Source organism: Stylophora pistillata, chromosome 5 (assembly GCF_964205215.1).
Source record: "Stylophora pistillata chromosome 5, jaStyPist1.2, whole genome shotgun sequence".
NCBI lineage: Eukaryota > Metazoa > Cnidaria > Anthozoa > Scleractinia > Pocilloporidae > Stylophora > Stylophora pistillata.
The window spans coordinates 629,149-650,000 of record NC_142523.1 but is presented as its reverse complement, the minus strand read 5'-3'; the positions used below and the strand labels follow the sequence as shown (position 1 = coordinate 650,000).

General features: G+C 39.9%; 3 protein-coding genes and 2 pseudogenes across 5 annotated transcripts in view; all 5 read right to left on the bottom strand.

The window, feature by feature from the left end:
* Positions 1–7,060, bottom strand: part of LOC148729738 (uncharacterized) — a 29,708-nt gene extending 22,648 nt beyond the window's left edge. Inside the window, exon 1 of the mRNA XM_088760456.1 lies at positions 6,948–7,060. The gene's annotated coding sequence lies outside the window, so the exon portion shown is untranslated. The remainder of the gene's footprint in view (positions 1–6,947) is intronic.
* LOC148729740 (uncharacterized) lies at positions 267–3,553 on the bottom strand. The gene has a single exon (XM_088760445.1). It carries the CDS (start codon positions 3,551–3,553, stop codon positions 533–535), a length of 3,021 nt encoding a protein of 1,006 aa, XP_088616571.1. The 3' UTR covers positions 267–532.
* On the bottom strand, positions 3,647–5,965 carry LOC148729739 (uncharacterized). The gene has a single exon (XM_088760821.1). The coding sequence runs from the start codon at positions 5,963–5,965 to the stop codon at positions 3,647–3,649; it is 2,319 nt and encodes a 772-aa protein (XP_088616947.1).
* A 4,936-nt stretch (positions 7,061–11,996) lies between the features above and the next one.
* On the bottom strand, positions 11,997–14,246 carry LOC148729737 (DELTA-stichotoxin-She4b pseudogene; annotated as a pseudogene). The gene is made up of 2 exons (XR_016001400.1): positions 14,171–14,246; positions 11,997–12,991 (listed from the first exon to the last, which is right to left on the bottom strand). The product of XR_016001400.1 is annotated as a DELTA-stichotoxin-She4b pseudogene (transcript).
* A 1,166-nt stretch (positions 14,247–15,412) lies between these two features.
* LOC148729736 (DELTA-stichotoxin-Hcr4a pseudogene) lies at positions 15,413–18,198 on the bottom strand (annotated as a pseudogene). The gene is made up of 2 exons (XR_016001398.1): positions 17,997–18,198; positions 15,413–16,577 (listed from the first exon to the last, which is right to left on the bottom strand). The product of XR_016001398.1 is annotated as a DELTA-stichotoxin-Hcr4a pseudogene (transcript).
* Between the last annotated feature and the right edge of the window lie 2,654 nt (positions 18,199–20,852).

Below are 20,852 nucleotides of genomic sequence, written 5' to 3'. Positions count from 1 at the left end.
TATTCTGCTCGTAAGACAGAATGGTGACCCGAGTTGCATTTTGGTTACTTACTGCTGTTGCCTTGAAACATGTCAAACATCGCTCCCAAATCGCTTCCCCCCTAACATTTGCAAACTTCATGGCGGCGAAATTGGCGTCACGCTACATGTGCGGGCCTTCGAGTATCAAAATTGAGAGTCCATGATCCGCATCAAAACCGCTAAACACAGCACTGCACTTTATTTAAAAAACCTCTCTGTTGAGGACGACTCAATAAATCCGCGGTTAAAACTCAAAGTTTTACTTTATTCTGACTGGACAAAAACTCCTTGGCGAATACTCGATCTTTTTTTTGCAAAACTCTAACGAAGTAAAAGTACTTGATCCCTGTCACTCATTTTCTAAAAATACTATAAATGTAACACAACGTCACGTTCTCCTGAACATTCCCCCTCCCCGCACTGAGGGGACCGCAGTGTGCAAAACACGATTAAACATAACAGTCTTTTTTTCTTTTGTCCTTAACTGAAGTTCGCTTAAAAGTCTAGCAAGTCACAAGAGTGGTACCAATTTATGAATTGGTCGCACCACAGTCTTTTCTCCACACTGAACCTTCACGACGCGGGAATGTCTATCTTTTCCCGGATATGTTTCCACAATACGGCCCAAAGGCCACTTCCCTCGTGGCAGATTTTGTTCCAGGACTAGCACAATGTCTCCTTTTTTGAGGTCATTGACGACTTCGGTCCACTTTGGACGAGTATTCAGCATAGGTAAGTACTCCCTCAACCACCTGGACCACACTCGAGAGATCAGTTCTTGGACCTTGCGCCACCTCTTCCGTGGGTTGAACCTCGTGGTGTCGACGCTCTCTGGTGCAAATTGCCCACCCATTTGCTCATGTAAAAAATGATTGGGTGTTAACGGCACATCATCCTTAATATTTGCTGACTGATAGGTGAGTGGTCTAGAGTTAAGCAAGCTCTCAGCACCTGTGACAACTGTGATCAATTCTTCGTCTGTGACATCACTACTAGCTAGCACCGCATATATTGCCTTCTTCGCTGCCTTTACCATCACCTCATGTACCCCACCAAAATGAGGAGCTCCTGGGGGGTTAAAAGTCCACTTCACACCCTTCTGTGCGGTCCTTCCCTGAATCCTATCCTTGTCCAGTTGACCCACAAGTTCCTTGAGTTCATTAACTGCTCCCACAAAGTTGGTGCCGTTATCGCTAATCATTTCCTTAGGTACGCCTCGTCTGCTAGTAAATCTGGTGAATGCATTTAGGAAACTGTCTGTATCAAGCCTCCACGCCACTTCGAGATGAATAGCTTGAGTCGACAAGCATGTAAAAACACACAACCACCTCTTTCGCCGTTGACGCCCACGTCCTTGTATAGTGGTGAACGGACCCGCGTAGTCCACCGCAGTCTGGTCAAATGCACGAAATGTGAAGCGCAGCCTTACTTGTGGTAATGGCCCCATTATCTGTGTGGCCGGCTTGTTCCTTCTCCTCTTGCACTCACTGCATTCATTCTCCCATGCCCTTATCTCCTCACGCGCTGCAACAATCCAGAATCTTCCGCTAATCTGCGATAGCACAAAGTTCGTCCCAGCATTGTGGTTAGACAACTCATGGTAATGCTTTACTATCAGTCTCGTCACCCACTGACCTCTTGGCAGTATAATGGGAAACCTTACATTGTACGGAAGATATTCGGCAAATTGAAGTCGACCACCACATCGCAGAACACCTTGATCATCCAGCCAGGGACATAGCTTACTCAGTGAACTCTTCTTTGGAATCTCCTTTCCTGTCAATAATGCGACATACTCTTCATGAAATGCCTCCAGCTGTGCTCGACTAATAATTTCCTCCTCTGCATCTTCAATTTCTTCTGGCAACAGTTCTTGTCCTTTTATCCTTTCCCTTGGATTGCGCATATTGTAGATCGCTCGCCATACCCTAGCCTGTAGCCGCACTAAGCGTGTCCAACTTGAAAAACGTGTGGGTTCAAGCCTCCAGTTTGCACACTTTGATTTCGCCCCTCCATTTCCTTCTCGATTCACTGGGCTCTGCTTGCGACATGTTAGAACAGTTGTAACGCCTTCTTCCCCTTCCTTACGGTCTGGCGTCTTCAATTCCGGTAATGAAGCGGGGCGACTCCTTACATCCATCCTTGGCCAACCAGCCTTATCCTCTAACAGTAACCACTTTGGTCCATGCCACCAGAGTGAATTTTCTAGCAGCTCGTCTGGTGTTGCCCCTCTTGAGCATAGATCAGCTGGATTTTCTCCTGTCGGCACATATTGCCACTGCGATGGCTCTGTCATCATTTGTATCTCCCCGATACGATTAGCCACAAAGGGGCGAAAGCTCCGCCCGTGTCCCCGAATCCACCACAATACATCCATGCTGTCGGAATAAAATGTCACGGATTGCATGGACAGCCCAAGTACCAACGTTAAATGCTGTGTCAATCGCAAACCCAATACAGCTCCTGCAAGTTCCAACCAAGGCACTGTCATAGGCTTTAACGGTGCTCCCTTACACTTTGAAGCGACTAATCGACTTGAAACGGTAGCATCATTGTATACGCACTGTAGATATACAACAGTTCCATAAGCTTGCAGTGAAGCATCCACAAACGTGATGACTCTCTTAGCGACTACCTCCTTTGCTTCACGCAAACATCTAGGCACCTGCACATCACCTAGCCTCCCAAGCTGACCATACCAACTTCCGATTCTACTTGCGATTTCATCATGAATGACATCATCCCAGTCATAACCCCTTGCCCATAATTCCTGAAGTATGATTTTGGCCTTGACGACGAAAGGGCCCACAAACCCGAGTGGGTCGAATACAGTCGCGACCTTCCTCAGTATATTTCGCTTTGTCACTAGAAGCTCTGTAGAAATGTTTGAAGTCGAAATAGTAAACGTATCTTCTGTACTATTCCAGGAAATACCAAGTGTCTTAACAACAGGTTCCTGCCCCGCAGTAATCGGCAATTCAGTAGCTCTGTCGGCTTCGGGCGTGGCTGCAACGACTTCCAGAGAATTCGATATCCATTTCCTTGCTTTCTTGCATGCAATCCCCCACAGACTGTCCAGCTCTTTGTACAATTGAATGCCATCTTGCACCGTTTCCACACTATCAATCGAATCATCCATGTAAGTGGATTTGAGTGCAGTTTCAGCTGCCAATGGATACTCATTCTGGTGTCTTCTGGCGTTCTCTTGAGCAACAAACTGAGCCTCCATTGGTGCAGAGTTTTTACCAAACACTACTCGACTGAACTCATAGACATCAGGTTCACGACTAGAATCAAGGTCCCTCCACAATAGTCGAAAGTAAGGACGATCTCTCTCTTCAATCTCCACCTGCAAATACATTTCCTTAATGTCACATGCCAAAGCTATGGGGTTCCTCCTGAACCGAATAAGCACATCAAACAAATCCTTCTGCAATTTAGGTCCAGCACAAATGGCATCATTCAATGACACACCGTCCGTTTTTGCAGAACAATCGAACACAATGCGTATTTTAGTTGTAGCTTTGTCCATACGGATGACTGGAAAGTGAGGCAAATACCAAACTTCCGGTGGCAACGGCTCATCTGGTTCGACCCTTCGCAAGTAACCTTTCTCGATATAAGCCTAGATGATTTGCGAGTACTCTGTTCCTAGGGCACAGTTCTTCTTCAATTTGTGTTCTGTGCTGCACAACCGGGATAATGCTGTGTGATGATTATCAGGTAACAGAGGCTTATCCTCTTTCCACGGTATTCCCACCTTGTACCCATTTCCAGTGTAACTAATTGATTCCTTCACTTTCTTCATGGCTGTGTTCTCCTCTTCGGTGAAAATCACAGTGTCAAGTCTCTCAATACCACAGTTTTCTATCTCCCAGAACTTCTTTAAAGCACGATCAACATCACAGCAAACGTCGCTGACGCTGATAATGAGGTCTTTGGTAAACAAAGTACGGCTAATGTGTGCCCTTGCTCCTGTCCACTGCTTCCCTTCTGGTGAGCCAATGCATGTCCACCCCAAAGGCCCCAGGCGAGCAACTGGATCCCCTTCCCCACCACGTACATCTGCTCTGTAATAATGCAACTCTGCATTGTCCACTCCTATCAACAAATCCACAAGGCCTTCTTGAGCCGGCTCAGCAAAGTCACATTCCCTAAGGTGTGGCCATCTATCCTTACTTTGTTTCCAGTTCTCTACCTTGGAATTTCCAGTTACCCTTTTAGGGTAAGTCTTTACTTTAATGTCTTTACTAAAGTCCCCATCAAGGCTCTCAATCGTCACGTCCAATGGCATTGACTGGAATGTTTCCACCTCATTGTTCAAAACATTAACTGTAACTGTGTGGTATCTTTCCTTGAGGCCAAGAACTCCTGCGACCTCTTCATTAATAAAGGTCTCGTTTGAACCATCATCCAGAAGTGCATTCACCTTCACCTTGCGGTCATTTGCTTTTAACCACACTGGCACGGTACGAAGATAAATTGTCTCAGTTGCTGTCTCCTGCCTGGAAGTCGATGTGTGTGTGTGAGCGGGTGCCCCCTCCCGTGGAGACACCACTCTCCCATCCTTTGGGTTACCCTGTACGAGGCCGTGCAATAAGTGATGATGATTTCTTTTACAACCATTAATGTTGCAAAGTCGAGCCTTAGTACAAGCTCTTCCTTCATGATCAATTGCCAGGCAACGAAAACAAAGTCGTTTATCCCTTGCGACATTCCAACGTTCGATCACTCCCATATTTTGAAAACGTCTACAGCTCCACACTCCATGGTTTCCTCCACAGCACACACATGGTGGTTTGCTTGTAGGCACTGCTGGTTCCTTACCGAAGCGATTACCTTCACTGAACAAATTCCTGATCCGACCACCTTTATCAGCCTGTTTGCCACTGTCCATAGCAGCCCCAACAATTTCAGCGTCGATTCCATGTGCCATCTCTACTGCCTCAACTCGGATCTTCACTTCCTCCTTCAACCAATCCCTCAAGCTTAACACAGACCTGTCTTTCTTGTGCTCCCTGAGCCAACGACTGTAGCTTACAACCTGACTGTCCGCAAATTTTCTCACCAACAAAGTATGTAGTGCACCATCCTCCAACTCTCCACCACGCCCTTCTGCTTGCAACTTCACAACAGCTATGCGAACAAGGTCAGAAAATGGTTCGATTGACTGGACATCTTTGCTCTTCAAAGGAGACATCTTTTCGATCTGATCCATATATGCCTGTAACCTTCTTCGCTCACCACCAAATTTAGACTGAAGAATTTCCTTAGCTTCCTTGTACTCTGGGTCTGAAACTCCTAAGCCCCTGATGACCTCGAGAGCAGTTCCTGTAAGGCTCTGTCTCAATCTAGCCATTTTAATATTTGTTGGCTCCACCCCTTGGTCGACAAGACTCAAAAACATCTCCCAGAAATCCTCGAATTTACTTTTCTCACCACTAAACACTGGTACTTTTAAAGGTTTAAGTCGCTGGTTACTGTTACCTGAGTTATCTGAACTTGACGACTGGCTGTGGGCGGGCGAATGCGTTGATTGAGCAGGTGACGTGGGCGAGGGCATTTGCAGCAATGTCTCTTTTGTTGCATTTGCATGTTTTTTCTCCAAGATGTTCTTAATTACCTGTTCCGCTTTTTCAATGACACTGTGTACCTCCTTTTCCAGATCCTCTGCCTCTTCAGCGACCGCCTTCTTGTTCTCATTGTCTCCTAAGCGTAAATAAACTCCTTGCAGTTCCTCCATAACGGTGAGGCATGAATCCATTACCGCCCACAATGTCTCGATTCCATCTTCAATTGACCCGGAATCTTCGCCACTCGCGTTCAGTCTTTCTAAATTGTGGCGCGTTTTAGTAACTACAGTCTTCCTGCCTCTCTTCTCTCGTTTAAGTTCTAGAATTCTTTCCTCTTCGTTAGCTCCTTCAGACTCTCCTGTCGTCGGCATAATGGAACGATGTAAAGAAAAACCCTTGTCAAATGCTCTATAGTGTTCTAGACCTCGTTCATTCGATTGTTTATTCTCCGCGAGCAACTCCAATGAATGATAGTTCCACGCCGAAATAACGATGCACAACAACAAAAACTTTGAAGCGAAAACGCACGAAACAAAACCTATCAGGGTTTTAGGCGGTGTCTGAAAGCTTCTCGTTAAGACGTAACTCCACTATAATTCCTTTGTAAATTCCCAAAAGACGAAATTCAAGATGGCTATATGACTGAATAATCCAACACAGAATCTATTACAATTACCAGGCGAAGCGATGACAGCGAATAACAAAATCCAAATACGGTGCGAACCACAAACCTTGAGCACGAAGTTATCCGCTTAAATCCAGATAAATCCTTCGGTCAATTCCAACGGCGCATCCAAGATTGCAAAATCCCCTGCACACACGAGGCGAAAGGATGCGAAAAGCCCGGGTAAATCCAAACACGATGCGAAGCGATGCGAATAACAAACCTTGACCTCGATATATTCCACTAGCTCATGCTGTCCTGGCAGGGTCGCCAAAACATGTTGAGGACGACTCAATAAATCCGCGGTTAAAACTCAAAGTTTTACTTTATTCTGACTGGACAAAAACTCCTTGGCGAATACTCGATCTTTTCTTTGCAAAACTCAAACGAAGTAAAAGTACTTGACATTTGATCCCTGTCACTCATTTTCTAAAAATACTATAAATGTAACACAACGTCACGTTCTCCTGAACACTCTCTTATCATAACATCCACCACTTTATCAGATTTCACTTAGTTAAGGATTCCCCGTTTACTATCTCACCATCTTTATATTTTTAATATCTCTTTCAGAAAAAATAACAAAAAGAAAAAAAAAAAAACAGAAATTGTTCATCTTCCCCTCTTCTCTTCCGTAGATGAGAATTATTGCCATGTATAAATAGAACCGTTTTACATTCTCAACCTACCTTTTCAATTTCCTCACCTAAAGGAAACCTCGTTCGCGTTGCATGGCTTCGCCTTACAAGAAATTAGTCAAAATTAATAATAAAAAACCACTGCGTATGGTTAGCAAAACACAGAATATTATTAAACATTGTTTTCATTTTGTGTAGCAACTGGTGCCTTATTCATGATATGAGGCGCCGGGTAAATATTTGTGCGACAACAAAGACGTTGACAAAAGAGGAGTTCTTCACACAGAATTGCAAACTTTTATCCGTAAACGATGCTGAGAGTTTTAACATCGTAATTTAAAGAAATGACAGGGACGGAGAATTTAGCAACAAAATGACTATCATTTTACTATGATTATCAATCAAACACTCGCCTATATACACAATTCCAATTCAAATACAAATTCCAATTTATTCGGAAAAAAAACAATTAACATGAGAACACCATAAATTTTTTATCAGATATCGTGAGGTTGTTTATGGCCGAACTAGATAACGACTAAAATTTCAAATTAACCAAGAAAAATCGAATATTTAAGAGAAGTTGCCCCTTTCAAAAAAATATTCTTTCTTCAGACGAGTAAAACAGGTTAAGCATATCGAACAAATGCACATCAGCTCCCTAAGAAATACTGTTCAAAATTTTGAAGACCATAGAAAACGCTTTTCTCTTCACTCCTGTCTTAGCAGTATGAGAAACGTTTATGACGATGGACCTAATTGGTTCTGAGCAAAGTAGTCATCGGAAGGTAGTAGGTTCCACTCGTAATGGGAGAATACGGAGTTCCTTTTCTCTTTTCTCCAAGTATACCTTTCTCATACTTAAAACTTAAAACTGTAAAAACGAACGATAAAATCCGACGTTTCGGAGTAGTCATGATTCCATTATCAAGGAAAATCGTTTATATTTTCTCTCTTTTATAATTTCCTTGATAATGGAGTCAGGACTATTCCGAAACATCGGATTTTATCGTTCGTTTTTACAGTTTTATGTCTTAAGAAATTTCTTTTGATACGGATACTTAAAACTATTTATTAAAATCTGTGCATGGATGCAGTTAAAATGCAAAGACTGAGCGCTGAATTTTTACCGGATAAGAAATATGAAATCATATTCTGGGGTATGATGAGTTTGCTAGCGTTTTTCATTTAAATCACACTTTGTAGACTTCTTTATCATTATGTGTTGCAATAATCTAGAACATTTGCAACTGAAAATATTGTTGTTAATTTAGCCCTGGAATGAAAAGCGTGGTCAATAACAAGAGGTGAGATTTTCTTAATAAGTAAATATCAGCATTAGTAGGCAGTGAAATACAAAAAAAGGTAACTTGAAACGTTAGTAATTCTGAAAAAGGCTTAATTGTATTCAAGGTATATCTACGTGACAAAACGCACCAAATTACAAAATGTTCAAAATAGAATTAAGAATATCATCATAATAATTGTGTTTTCCAGTTTGTTTGATTTCCGCACAAACATCTAAGAGAAGAAATAAAAAAACAAACTCACTCAATTGTATTAGTTGTGTCACGCAAGAGGTCATGTATTTGGTACATTCCTGCCCAAGCTGAAAGATTGGCCTTGACCTCTTGCGTCACATCCATTCAACGGATCGCATTACCTTTTTTGTCATTTTTTAGCCCGAACTCTTTGAAAGCTGGATGCGCCACCTATGGCGGGCTAAGAAAGAAACTTTGAGGAATTAAACAACAAGGATAAAACTTTAAGATGACATATATTTTGGGTTGTACACATATCATACAAGACCTTTTTAAAGGCCTTTAAATGGGTCGTGACAGCTTTTCAGCGGTTCGCATTGCAATTTTGACAAAATAGCCCAAACTCTTTTCAACCTGGACGTGCCGCTTATAGCGGGCCAAGATAGAGAATTGGAGGAATGAAAACACAAGGATAAGGCTTTAAGATGATGTACATTACCACTCGTAAGTATATATGGCAGACCTGTTTATAGCCCACTAAAGTTGACCTTTACTTTACCACCGCGAAAGAGACGCGAGGTACTTTATTTCAACGGGTCACTATTCAGACTCAAACGTAACAACATAACAAGAAATTAATAATTTCTAAGAGATAAAAGGACCATCTGTTAGCATAAAAAATTTCAAAGTGGGATTGCAACGCGTTGTAGCGTACAAAGTTGCCGAAGTTTGTTGCTATTCGCACAAACCGTTTTAAGAATACATTTTTTAATAGAATTGTTTTTAAGTATAATGTAGCTTTGTGAAAGTGTACTTCCTGTATTAGATGTAACATAAGATATGTAATTTTATCTTTTGAACAATAAAGACACACAGACACAGACACACAGAAGTTGCATAATTTTTCATCAGGGAGCTTTAGCAACGACGACGGCGACGGCAACGAGAACGGCAGAAAACAATAAGCTTAAGGTGGCTCGTACCAGTTTCCTCGCGCGGGGAACAGATCACTCCTGCGTCACGCGCCAGAGAAACGTGCGAAAGAAGCGCGAGATTAAAAGACGAAAATTTAAAACAAAGATGGCAGCGTGAGGATTTTTTTCCACTTATGTGAGAATTTTGCCTAAGAGCTTGTATTTGATGTGTTGAGCAGCCACTGTGAATGCAGGAGATAGAAACTAAGATAAAGAAGACGATTTTCGGAGAAGTAAAGGTTGCTTCACTTCACATTTAAAAGAAATATTCAACCGATAGGAAATCTTGCGACGGCGAAAAAAGAAGAACTCAAGTAAAGGATAATCTACTTGAAGTGGATGAAGAATTTGAAACTTCAAGGAAAATAATATGATACAGCCAGAAGTCGTGTGTAGGATTTTTAAGATGAGCTCGGGAGGCTGTCTTTGACGGCTGTTTAATGATTTTCTTAGCAGTAAACATCTGTAAACATCAGATCGTAGGTGCTCGCGCGAGCACACGCAATTGTCAGCGGTAGCTAAAACAGATCATGAGCAAATGTCGATATTATAGAATCCAGATTTTTAAATGCGCGAGAACGCGCGTGGAAATTGCTAAACTCACGAAAGCTATTGCATGAAAACAAGTCCGGTGACCCCTTCTTTTTATTGTTCCAATATGATAATAATGTCGAAAGGAATCATCAGAAAAAAAATTAGAAAATTCTACGGAAGGAAATTTGCGATGTGTGAAAATTGCCTTTTTTCTAGATTTTCTGAAATTCCGCTCCGTAGAATTTTATTTTAAATCTTTGTGCATTTTCCTTTTCAAGTGCCAAAAGCAATCACTGAAAAAAGTCAGGGGGTCACCGGGTTAGTTTTTGAATTATTTAAGCCACAAGCTAAAAAATGCGTCTGAATAAACCTATGAAAGCGTTGCCATGAAAACTACTAGTGACGAAATGACACGTATTTTTGGATAACCAATTATTATATAATTCAACCCCGTAAAAGTGTTCACCTGGCCTTGGTCAGTCTTTCTGTTGTATTCTTTCAAAGTTACAAACCATCAAAAAGATGAAAACCGGTACGAGCCACCTTAATGAGCAAAAACAATCGCCCTGCACGTGCGTTTAACATTTTGGTACATTTCTTTGCCGTTCTCGGCAAAACAACAACGTGAAATAGCCAAACTTTAGGTTTTCTCAAGAACGTGAGCGCATGACTGTTAATTTTTCTTTCTTTCTCCTTACTTTAACGCCGTTCGTGGTGATATAGTCCCTGAATAGTTCGCCAGCATTTTCCACGTGAAACACATTGGAATAACCTCGAAAGAGTTACCGAGACGAAAAGTTAGATTTCGACACGACGTTTTCGTAGCCGTCGCCGTTGTCGTTGCTAAAGCTCCCTAATGCTTTACGGGGGGGACAACGGCCATTTAGGCGTATTTTGAACTTTTCCATTTTTCGGAGAAAAAAAAGCGCGATAGAACTTTTTTTATATAATTTTTGAAAAAGGTTCATTAAAAGGGGCTTTTAGAAAAAATAAAATGAATTACGAAATTTTGCAACTATTGGCGGATTCTCGATATTTACGGTCAGTGGCTCTTAAAGCTTTTTTAATTACTATCAGTGACAAAGCTTGCCTTCCGTCGTCTAATAGGGGATTACTAGTTCATCCAATACCCAATTCCCCAAACTTATACATCATAAGAATTGTATGGCAGACAGTAAGGAAGAATTACTAACTAGATCTTGGGAGTGAAACTGGTGAAGAGTTTGGCATTTTCTCGTTCCCCACCTAACATATGATTACTCCATGGGAAGGTACGTAAGGGAGGCTTAAAACTCACATTCAGGATAGGATCACAGTTAGATAATTCATTTTTGTTATAGAGGGTCGGTTATTTACACGAGTTCTTACCCAAACCAGGGTTTTACGCAATCTGTTGGCCTCAGTCTTTCTCTATATAAGAGGGTTTATTTGATCAAAAAATGTCCTTCCAATGTACGCTTACGTCCCTCTCGACGCTGTTCACAAAAAAAAATGTTCAGTTAAAAGGTTCAGTTAAAAGGTTCAGCCAAACTAAGGATTGTTTAGGACGCGGTTTTGTCTAACGGGTAAGCTTTGTTTAAATAATCAGATCAAAATTTTTTGGATCCACAGATGATATCATTTCTATTCAGAATAGGATAAAATTATGTTTGTTTAATGACGAATAAGTTTAAAATGGAGTCAAAAAAATTTGATCTGACGATCTCTAATGATCTCTAGTTTCTTGGACTTAAGCCATTGTTGGTAGATTAAATGTAACTAAGTGTCGCCATTGTCTTTGCTTTTGTTCCTTATTATAAAACCGATGATAAATATCTTATTTCTTTGGAATTCAGTTTTTTCTTAACTGTTATTTAAGCTGGAAAATCCAGACCTTACACAGCCTATGTATTAAAGGTTGACTTATCTAAAATTCATTTTATGGTGTGCATTTATGAGTGCTCTTTAAGTTCCACGATCGTTCAAATTTTTTAAGAGGAAAGGTTCCTGTATAAAACGTTTCGATTTGCAAGAAGTTATCGGAATCAACAGCCTAAGGAACCTCCCCACCCTAAACACCCTTAACTCTTAATCTCCCCCCCCCGTCTCCCCCAAAGAAAATCTTCAACATCTCAGTCTGAACATAACTCTTTTAATGCAAAGTTGATTAAGTCGATTAAGTCGGTAGTTTGACAACAGAAGTCGACATTATATACAATCTATGAAACCTGTAAGACGCATAAAAACCTCTAACACTATATATAATGGGCTGTCAAGCCCAAGAGCTATGGCGAGCATCTCTAAATAAATAAATTAATAAATTTTTCATATCAAAATGATATGCAAAAGCTTATTAACTGCTCATATCAAAACGTCTTTGACTTAAACTTATCGCTAATTCATACTATAACACTGTCAAACGAACAAATGCATCATTTCGTTATACAATCACCGCACAGCTTTGTAACAAAGGGATGTTCATTCTATCTGAAGCACTTTGGATCTTCGCTATAAATCCCAAATAAAAACAAGTGTCTCGTGAATAAAAGGAATAATTATAAGACTTTACAAATGTGAGTTCGTAGAGATTCACTTCCAAATCTTTACTTGTAGCTTACATTGGCCTGCGCTTGTCATAATCCCCTTTACACTGTAACCTTCACTTATTGGTTTCTCGTGCCAGCCGTCGTCCCCTTTGAAAGGGTTATGATTGTAGTACATGTAGGACCACATATCATAGTCAGCTTCTTTCTTACCGGGGTATACCTTAGCATCCCACCAGTTTTCAAACAAATTGCGGTCGAATGGTACACTGAACATGACTGCCACGGTCTTGTTGTCATCTGGGATAAATAAGGTAATCACGCCTACACTTCCTCTTGGTAGGCCAGTTGGTTTCGTGGCCGCATACAGAATTGCCTCCTGGCTCTCCACGAATTCAGGTAAAACATTTGAACCAGGGGAACCAGAATAGAAGTACGTATTCATAGCACTCCACCTGTGAGATGTTTCATCAGCGATGCCAATGGAAATTCCCCGATACGCGGGTGATATTGATTTGAAAACTTCTTCCAGAACTTGTGGGCCTAACTGGTCAGCTGGTATCACTGGATCCGCCATGTTCAGGCTATGTAGGTGCAAAGCATAAACATGCACAAAGTTAAGGTGATAAAACTTATTTGTGTGAACAGAAAAACTATACGCTTAAGGCGTTAAGACGCGGAGATTAAATGCCGAACCGTATAGAATGAAACTATAAGCCACCTGATAATTTAGTTGAGGATAGCTACGGGATCCGTTATAGTTTCATGAAATCCCAGTGTGACTAAAACACGCCACTTATTTAGAGAAACTAAATATTTTCTATCTAAAGTGTTCATAAACTGAAGGTTTCAAGAAGCAATCCATTGACAACAACCGAAAAGAAGGGGCTGAGTATTCAAAAAAATTCGGCCATTTAAAACTGTTCGATAGTGACAATGCTGTGGCTGAGATACTGTCCTATTGAGTTTATCTTTCATGTATTGTTTAGAAATCAAGAATCTTGGGTTTTCCCGTTTCTTCCGGAGAAGATTTTGCCGGCTCAGTCATTTAAAATGTGCCATCGTTCAGTACATTTCGAAGAGGCAACTCGCAGCACCGTTTGTTAATAAGGATGTGCCAGGCTATCCTGTAGCTCTGAACATTGATTCGGGTAATTAGTATGCAGCTGAAACAGGACTTGATGCTATTATTTCGTGACACCGTGACGATTTCCGGAAAGCGTAACTCATGTCAAGTGTCGCAAACACGGATTTCGGTTTCTAAGCCCAGCGGAATCGTTTCATTATGCTTAATTTAATAATTCAGAATAAAGCACAGTTTTAAGAACCCTACAACCTCTCTTTCCATTCCTACCACCAACAGATAAAACTTGCTGAGAACAAAAAGGCTTACCGAAGTTCACAACACAACATTTTACTGGATCAAAGTGCATGCGAGAAAAGCACGCTAACTCAATGTTGACAGTACCCAGGCTACATAATTTATCTCTTGCTGAACTGTATATGTAACATCGAGGGAATTTTCAAGAAGTAAAGTTGTTATACCGGGATTACGCTTGATGAACCGACTATGCCGGCGTAATTCATTTGATCCTAACCGCGCTTTCTTAGCAACAGCTTTCTTTCCTTATTGTTTCCAATTTTTTGTGTGCGCCGTTTAGAATGGTTTGTCGACTTGATGAAAGTTGCTAAATGACGATTGTGAATTTTTTTTATTGATTACATATTAGCTTCAACAATCATATTCGTACGTAAATACCTACCTTGAAAGATAGGGAACAACATTCTACAACTCAAGGCTCAGCCGGGGGGCGCTTTCCACGAGCACTGCGGATTTGTTTACTCATATTATGGTCATGCGTGGTCACGTGTGTAATCTTTATTTAAACACCATCAATTCATCAGGCCATAAAAATACATATCACACATGCTAAGATATTTACAATTCAAACTACATACTATAACACTAAAGCTGATTTCCGTGAATTCCTTGCCTTAGACTCAAAGAATGTCATTGATCTTACGTTTAAATAACCCAAGAGACTGTGTTGCTTATATGACGTCATAAGCATTCGTGACAAGGCATTTGACTTTTAATTAATTTGAGTTGTAAGAAGGTTTCTGCTTAATTTCTACGGAAGATTAGAAATATTAGTCAGTGAGACGCGGAAGGAACAACATTCTGAACTTTTCTGAGCAATGAACAAAAAAAAACAGAAGTGTTTTGAACAAAAAAACAGAAGTGTTTTGCCTTTTTTACCTAAACTAGGTAAACTCATTTAGAAATATAACTTCCCACTCAAATTTTAAGATAACGTTACTGACAAATTTTATCGAAGAAAACACCTCGATAGAGCATTTTAAGATCAGTAGGACGTTTAAGTGCAATTTTAGTATTATGAATTTTTATATTTAGTAGGATTTGTTGGGGGCCGTTATGTAAACTACCGGGTAACCGGTAGTAATGTATTTTACCCTCGGTAAATAAAGTGTTGTTGCAGTTGTTCTTGTTGTTATTTTGCGAAGTCACCCATCCTTCGTGGGAAACAGTTGTGTTATTTTGGTAAATTTCACATAACCGCAGTGTCCCAGGTTGGTGCGTGACTGAATGCGTGACTGAATTTTAAAAATAATGATAGTAATTTTAAACATCCCCCCGGCACGACACTTATGTATGTTGCGAGAAACTGCAATTCAATTGCTCCAGTATGACTGTGGTAAAAAGTATATGTAATCACATGGACCCGTGGGTAATTTTAATGCATACAGAAGCCACCTAATATAACTATCACAACATTGTTCATAATAAAACTTCGAAAATGTACACAATGGGACGAATTGTCTCTTTTCCTTATTACCTTTGTCATCTCCTGAATATTTCAAAATCTTTTTTGTCGCCTCAGAGGAGAGATTTTCACAAACGTTGACTAACAGAGCGGGAATGCGTTCATTGACCCAAGTTCTTTCTTCTAATTAATCTTGTTAAGCAATAAGGCAACTTTCCAGGCTATTGTGCACTTATTTATTCATAGAATTCATAGACGCTTCACACAACTTTTTTCACGACCTAAAAAGAGAGTTGATCCTAACTGTAACCACTTTGGTTGTGACTATTGGCGGGGGAGAAATTCCACAGGTTGCGAATAAAGTTTGGAAAATTTCGGCACTAGTTAGCCAAAACAACGCCTCCTACAAAGAAAATTAAACTGTTTTTTAATAGCACTGTTGTAGCTAAAATTGCGCACAGCATTTGTCTTAGCGGGTTACCATTAAGATGTAACAAACTGAAATGCCAAAGAGCGAATTCCGAGCATCTCACTCACTAACAAGCGGAGATATATAACAATAATGGCTTTGATTCCATAACAAAAAAAAAATATCACGCAAAAGCTTATAACTGACCCGCACCAAAGCACCATTATTTGCTAATTCGATCAGATCGAAACACTATGACTCGAGCCTTTAAATGATTCAATCCTTCATACTATTGAGCAGCTTTGTAGCTAAAAATGTTAATTATAACGTCATCAACAGAACTAATTATAACGCCTTAATGCAGTTATTTCATGATTTTAAAACAAATTCAAGTAAGTTCAAATAGCTTCACGTTGAGGACTTGAAGATCTTTACCTCCAGTTTACATTCGCCTGCGCTTGTCATGATCCCCTTTACACTGTAACCATCATCTAGGTGTTTCTCATGCCAGCCGTCCTCCCCTTTGAAAGGGTTGTGATTGTAGTAAATAGAAGAATACATATCGTGGTCAGCTTCCTTCTTACCACGATAAACTTTAGCATCCCACCAATTCCTGTACAAATTGCGGTCGAATGGTACACTGAACATGACTGCCATGGTCTTGTTGTCTTCTTGGATGAAGAAGGTAAGCACCCCTACACTTCCTGTTGCTTCGCCACATCGTTTTGTGGCAGTATACAGAGCTGCTTCCTTGCTTTTCACGAATTCGGGGATCATATTTGAACCAGGTTTACCAGAACGAAAATAGGGACTCATTCCACTCCATTTGTAAGGTGTTTCATTGGCGATTCCAATGGCAATTCCCCGCTTCGTGGGCGGCATTGATTTGAAAACATTGTCCAGAACTTGTTGGCCCAACTGATCAGCTGGTATCACTGGATTTGTCATGTTCTCCTTGTTTTGAGACACTGTGAACTAAAAAACACAAACTTCGCCTTTTAAAGCAAATTAAAAAAAAAAAAAAAATTTATAAAGATAAGGGCACTGGCACCCAAAATAAACACGTGGTTAGCGAAACTAATTGCCAGTTTGCATTTAGATACATATAAACTATAAGGTCGGTACACTCCACATACTAAACCACACATACACACAGTCAAACTATATCACATAAACACAACTATAAGCATTATATAGCAGAAATTGCGAGAACACGATAGTCAATATCAACTCGTAACCCTGTCGTTTCTTTAATGAGTCAGTGTCCATGGGATTCTATCTAAGTTTCAATTATAAAGCAGAGAGAGAAGAATCCTTGATATTTTCATAGAGATTATTCGACATTTTTAGTTCTTTTATTTAAAAATGACATAATTCAGTAGTGTTTGTCTTTTGGGAGATAATCGATAATAAGTCTGTTGGCAGCTAAGCGTGAATCAAGGAAATTATCGCCTGAACTACCTGCTGAACTTATTAGAAGTAATACAGAAAAACAGAAGGCAATAGACAACTAAAATATATAAACAAGTCGGACTAGCTGTGTTTGAAACAGAAACATCGCAAATTTATTCTGCAAATCGTAACCAAAAGATCGCTGTTCAGGGTCTTAGTCGGACGGAACACCAAGAATAATCACTTAACTAATCTCGAGATCCTTAGGAACGGCTCTGAAACATAAACCAGTCTCGAGACCCTTCAAAACGGTTCTCTAAAACATTCTGCTACCGAATTACGACACAATGCAGAATCCCGTACAGGCCTGAAATTTTTTTCAGGTCTGATTTTCACTATTGCTCAAATAGTGCTTTACTGCGAAGGATCGTGCTCATATACGTCTCATAACCGCAGTTCACACATATGTTTCATATGTTTGTTGTTGTTTGATTTATCATCTACGGGTTTATGTCGAATTAATTTGATGGCCTGCTCCCAGTTGGCTTGTTAGCTCAATTGGTAGAGCGCTGCACTAGTATCGCAGAGGTCAGTGGTTCGAATCCCGTACAGGCCTGAAATTTTTTTCAGGTCTGATTTTCACTATTGCTCAAATAGTGCTTTACTGCGAAGGATCGTGCTCGTATACGACAGTGACTATTAATTGCAGACGAGATTATTCGACAGAGGGTCACCACGGTCGCGACAACTACAAAAGTTTTTAGTTGCCCCGCTACAAGTTCTTGAACACCTTCCGGGAAGTTTTTGAAAACAAAGTCGTTTCAACACTTCTTTAAAAGAAACAAAGAAATTCCAAGTCGTTACATTTTTAGGCGAATTATCTTTTTCTGCAGGTTATAGACGTCCTTTTTCTTAAGCTTGAAAACCGTAAGTCTGTTAAACTCGATAAAACTTATCATGTAACAACGATGAATATTTTCTTTCAAATTCATAGATACTCACCTTTAAAGAAAGGACGAAAGATCTAACCCAAAGCTGTCAGCGAGCGCAATTGACGATTATCATGGAATTGTTCACTTATATAATGTCATGCTCAATCACGTGACAAAGCTGTTTGGATCCAGTTTGAAAGGTTTTCTACTTAATTTTAACGGAAGATTATAAAACGTTGAGTTATTGTGAAGCGGAAGGAACAACATTCCTACCTTTCCTGAACAATTGAATGGTTACTCTAAGACGTCATATAAAAGTGTTCTGCAAAGTTACCTTGCCCCAGGCATTGCGGAACAAACAGCTGCGTTATTTTCGTTCTTCATAATCTTTAACTCTCCATTGAATTGGTGCGTTAAAGCGTAAAAAAATAACATTGCTTTGAATGTTGCTGAGCACCCGTGCATGATAAAATAGTTGAGTTATCTGAGAGAAATTAGGTCTTCGAAGTACTCCTATAGAATTTCCCCCGGTTTTTATTTCTACCCTGGAAACATTTCGACAAACTTTTAAAGTTCATCAATGACTTCACCCCCCTCCCCCTCCCCCTATATTTTGAATTGTTCTTATGGACAACACTTAACAATTATTCCATGAACGCGCGTTGGATATGAGATGATAGATAGCCAACGAGGCGCGTAGCGCCGAGTTGGCTATAATCATCTCATATCCAACAAGCGCGAGTGGAATAATTGTTTTATTAAAAACGTTAAATTAAATTATTAAATTTTATTAAATTTTTAGCTCCCTTTTAATCTTAAGCTGAAACGTACGCTTGCCATATTTGTAGATTATGGTATATTGGCTGATATACCATAATGGCTAAGCCAATAAAAATTCTTGAATTGCATTATCCAATGATCTAGTTTTTAATAATAACATATATTTAATAAGTGCCGCGGGTTAACAGCGGAACCATCTTTGTTTCCCCTCTTCATGATGTTTGTTTCATCTCATCAAGGTAACTTTCATTTCTTTTAAAGGGCACCAGTGAGTTTTTCTTCTTGTTCTGTTTTGGGAAGCAATTTTTTGATATCAAATGCAGTTTTGCAGCATTTGGAGGTGGACTGATACCCACTGGAGTAGAGCCAGCTTACTTAATACACGAAGCATCGAGAAGGATTTGGTTTGATTTCCTTATTCAACAACCCGAAACTAGGCCACCCGCTGACAACAACTTTGCTTTTTTTTTTATATATATAAATGGAGGTTGTAAAATTTATCGAAAGAGCACAAGAAGACTTTGATTAACTAACTGTTACGAGGATCGAATTATTTTTACTGAATCTGTCACGCAATCCCAGACTTTTAGTAGTAGTAGAAGTAGTAGTAGAAACTTTATTAAAGTGTCAAAAACCGTCTAGCCAGGGAACAAATCCCCTACTAATTTGGGGACACCAATTAGGGGAGAATATACAAACTAAATACAGTAGTAGATAAAATATCTATAGTTAACTTATTAAGAGATTTATAGTAAAAACACACAGAATTCAAAATGAACAAAGGCTACAGCCTGCGCAGCCATCATCTAAAAGTTCACTTATATTGAGTTGGCGTATCTTGCTTTTAAACGACGTTAGGGTTGTGACGTCCCTGATACTCTTGGGTAGTTTTGTCCATAGCTTAGGCCCTAAATATCTAATAGAGTGCTTGCCATAGGTGACTGTCTCATACCTAGGTATAGAGAAATCTGCTTGCCGCAGATTGTAATTACTATTTGGTTTTTTAAAGATGTTACTTATATATGCAGGGCACAGTTTATGCCTTACTTTATACATAAGTATGCACAGATCGTGTAAGCGACTATTTAGTAGTGTTGGCAGATCTGCCTTCTCTAATAGTTGTTCATAACTAGAATTATTATCCTTGAAAACCGCTCTAAGTCCTCTTTCTTGTAGTCTTTCAAGCTTTCGAGTGTCACTCGCTTTACAAAAATGCCACACTAGGTGACAGTACGTGAGGAATTATCTATAATCTGTAATATTCCAGAAACTTCTTTCATGTGACTCAGCAGTTTCCAAAAATAGTACAACTTGTAATACGCTATAAATAGTAATAGAACATTGAGATAGAATAAATATATGAAAATCATATATTTTGAACTGCGGTATTTGATACGTATGATGCACGATCCTCGCAGTAGATAGCGCTATTTAAGCAATAGCGAAAAGCAGACCTGAAAAAAAAAAAGAAAAACAAATCAGGCCTGTACGGGACTCGAACCACTGACCTCTGCGATACTAGTGCAGCGCTCTTACCAATTGAGCTAACAAGCCAACTGAGAGCAGGCCGTTAAGTTGATTCTTAATGAACCCGTGAAAGTGATAAATGAGATAGAATAAATATATGAAAATCATATATTTTGAACTGCGGTATTTGATTCGTATGATGCACGATCCTCGCAGTAGATAGCGCTATTTAAGCAATAGCGAAAATCAGACCTGAAAAAAAATCAGGCCTGTACGGGACTCGAACCACTGACCTATATTCATATATTTATTCTATCTCATTTATCACTTTCACGGGTTCATTACGAATCAACTTAATGGCTTGCTCTCAGTTGGCTTGTTAGCTCAATTGGTAAGAGCGCTGCACTAGTATCGCAGAGGTCAGTGGTTCGAGTCCCGTATAGGCCTGATTTTTTTTTTTTTTTTTTCAGGTCTGATTTTCGCTATTGCTTAAATAGCGCTATCTACTGCGAGGATCGTGCATCATACGTATCAAATACCGCAGTTCAAAATATGTGATTTTCATATATTTATTCTATCTCATTTATCACTTTCACGGGTTCATTAAGAATCAACTTAACGATTTGCTCTCAGTCGGCTTGTTAGCTCAATTGGTAAGAGCGCTGCACTAGTATCGCAG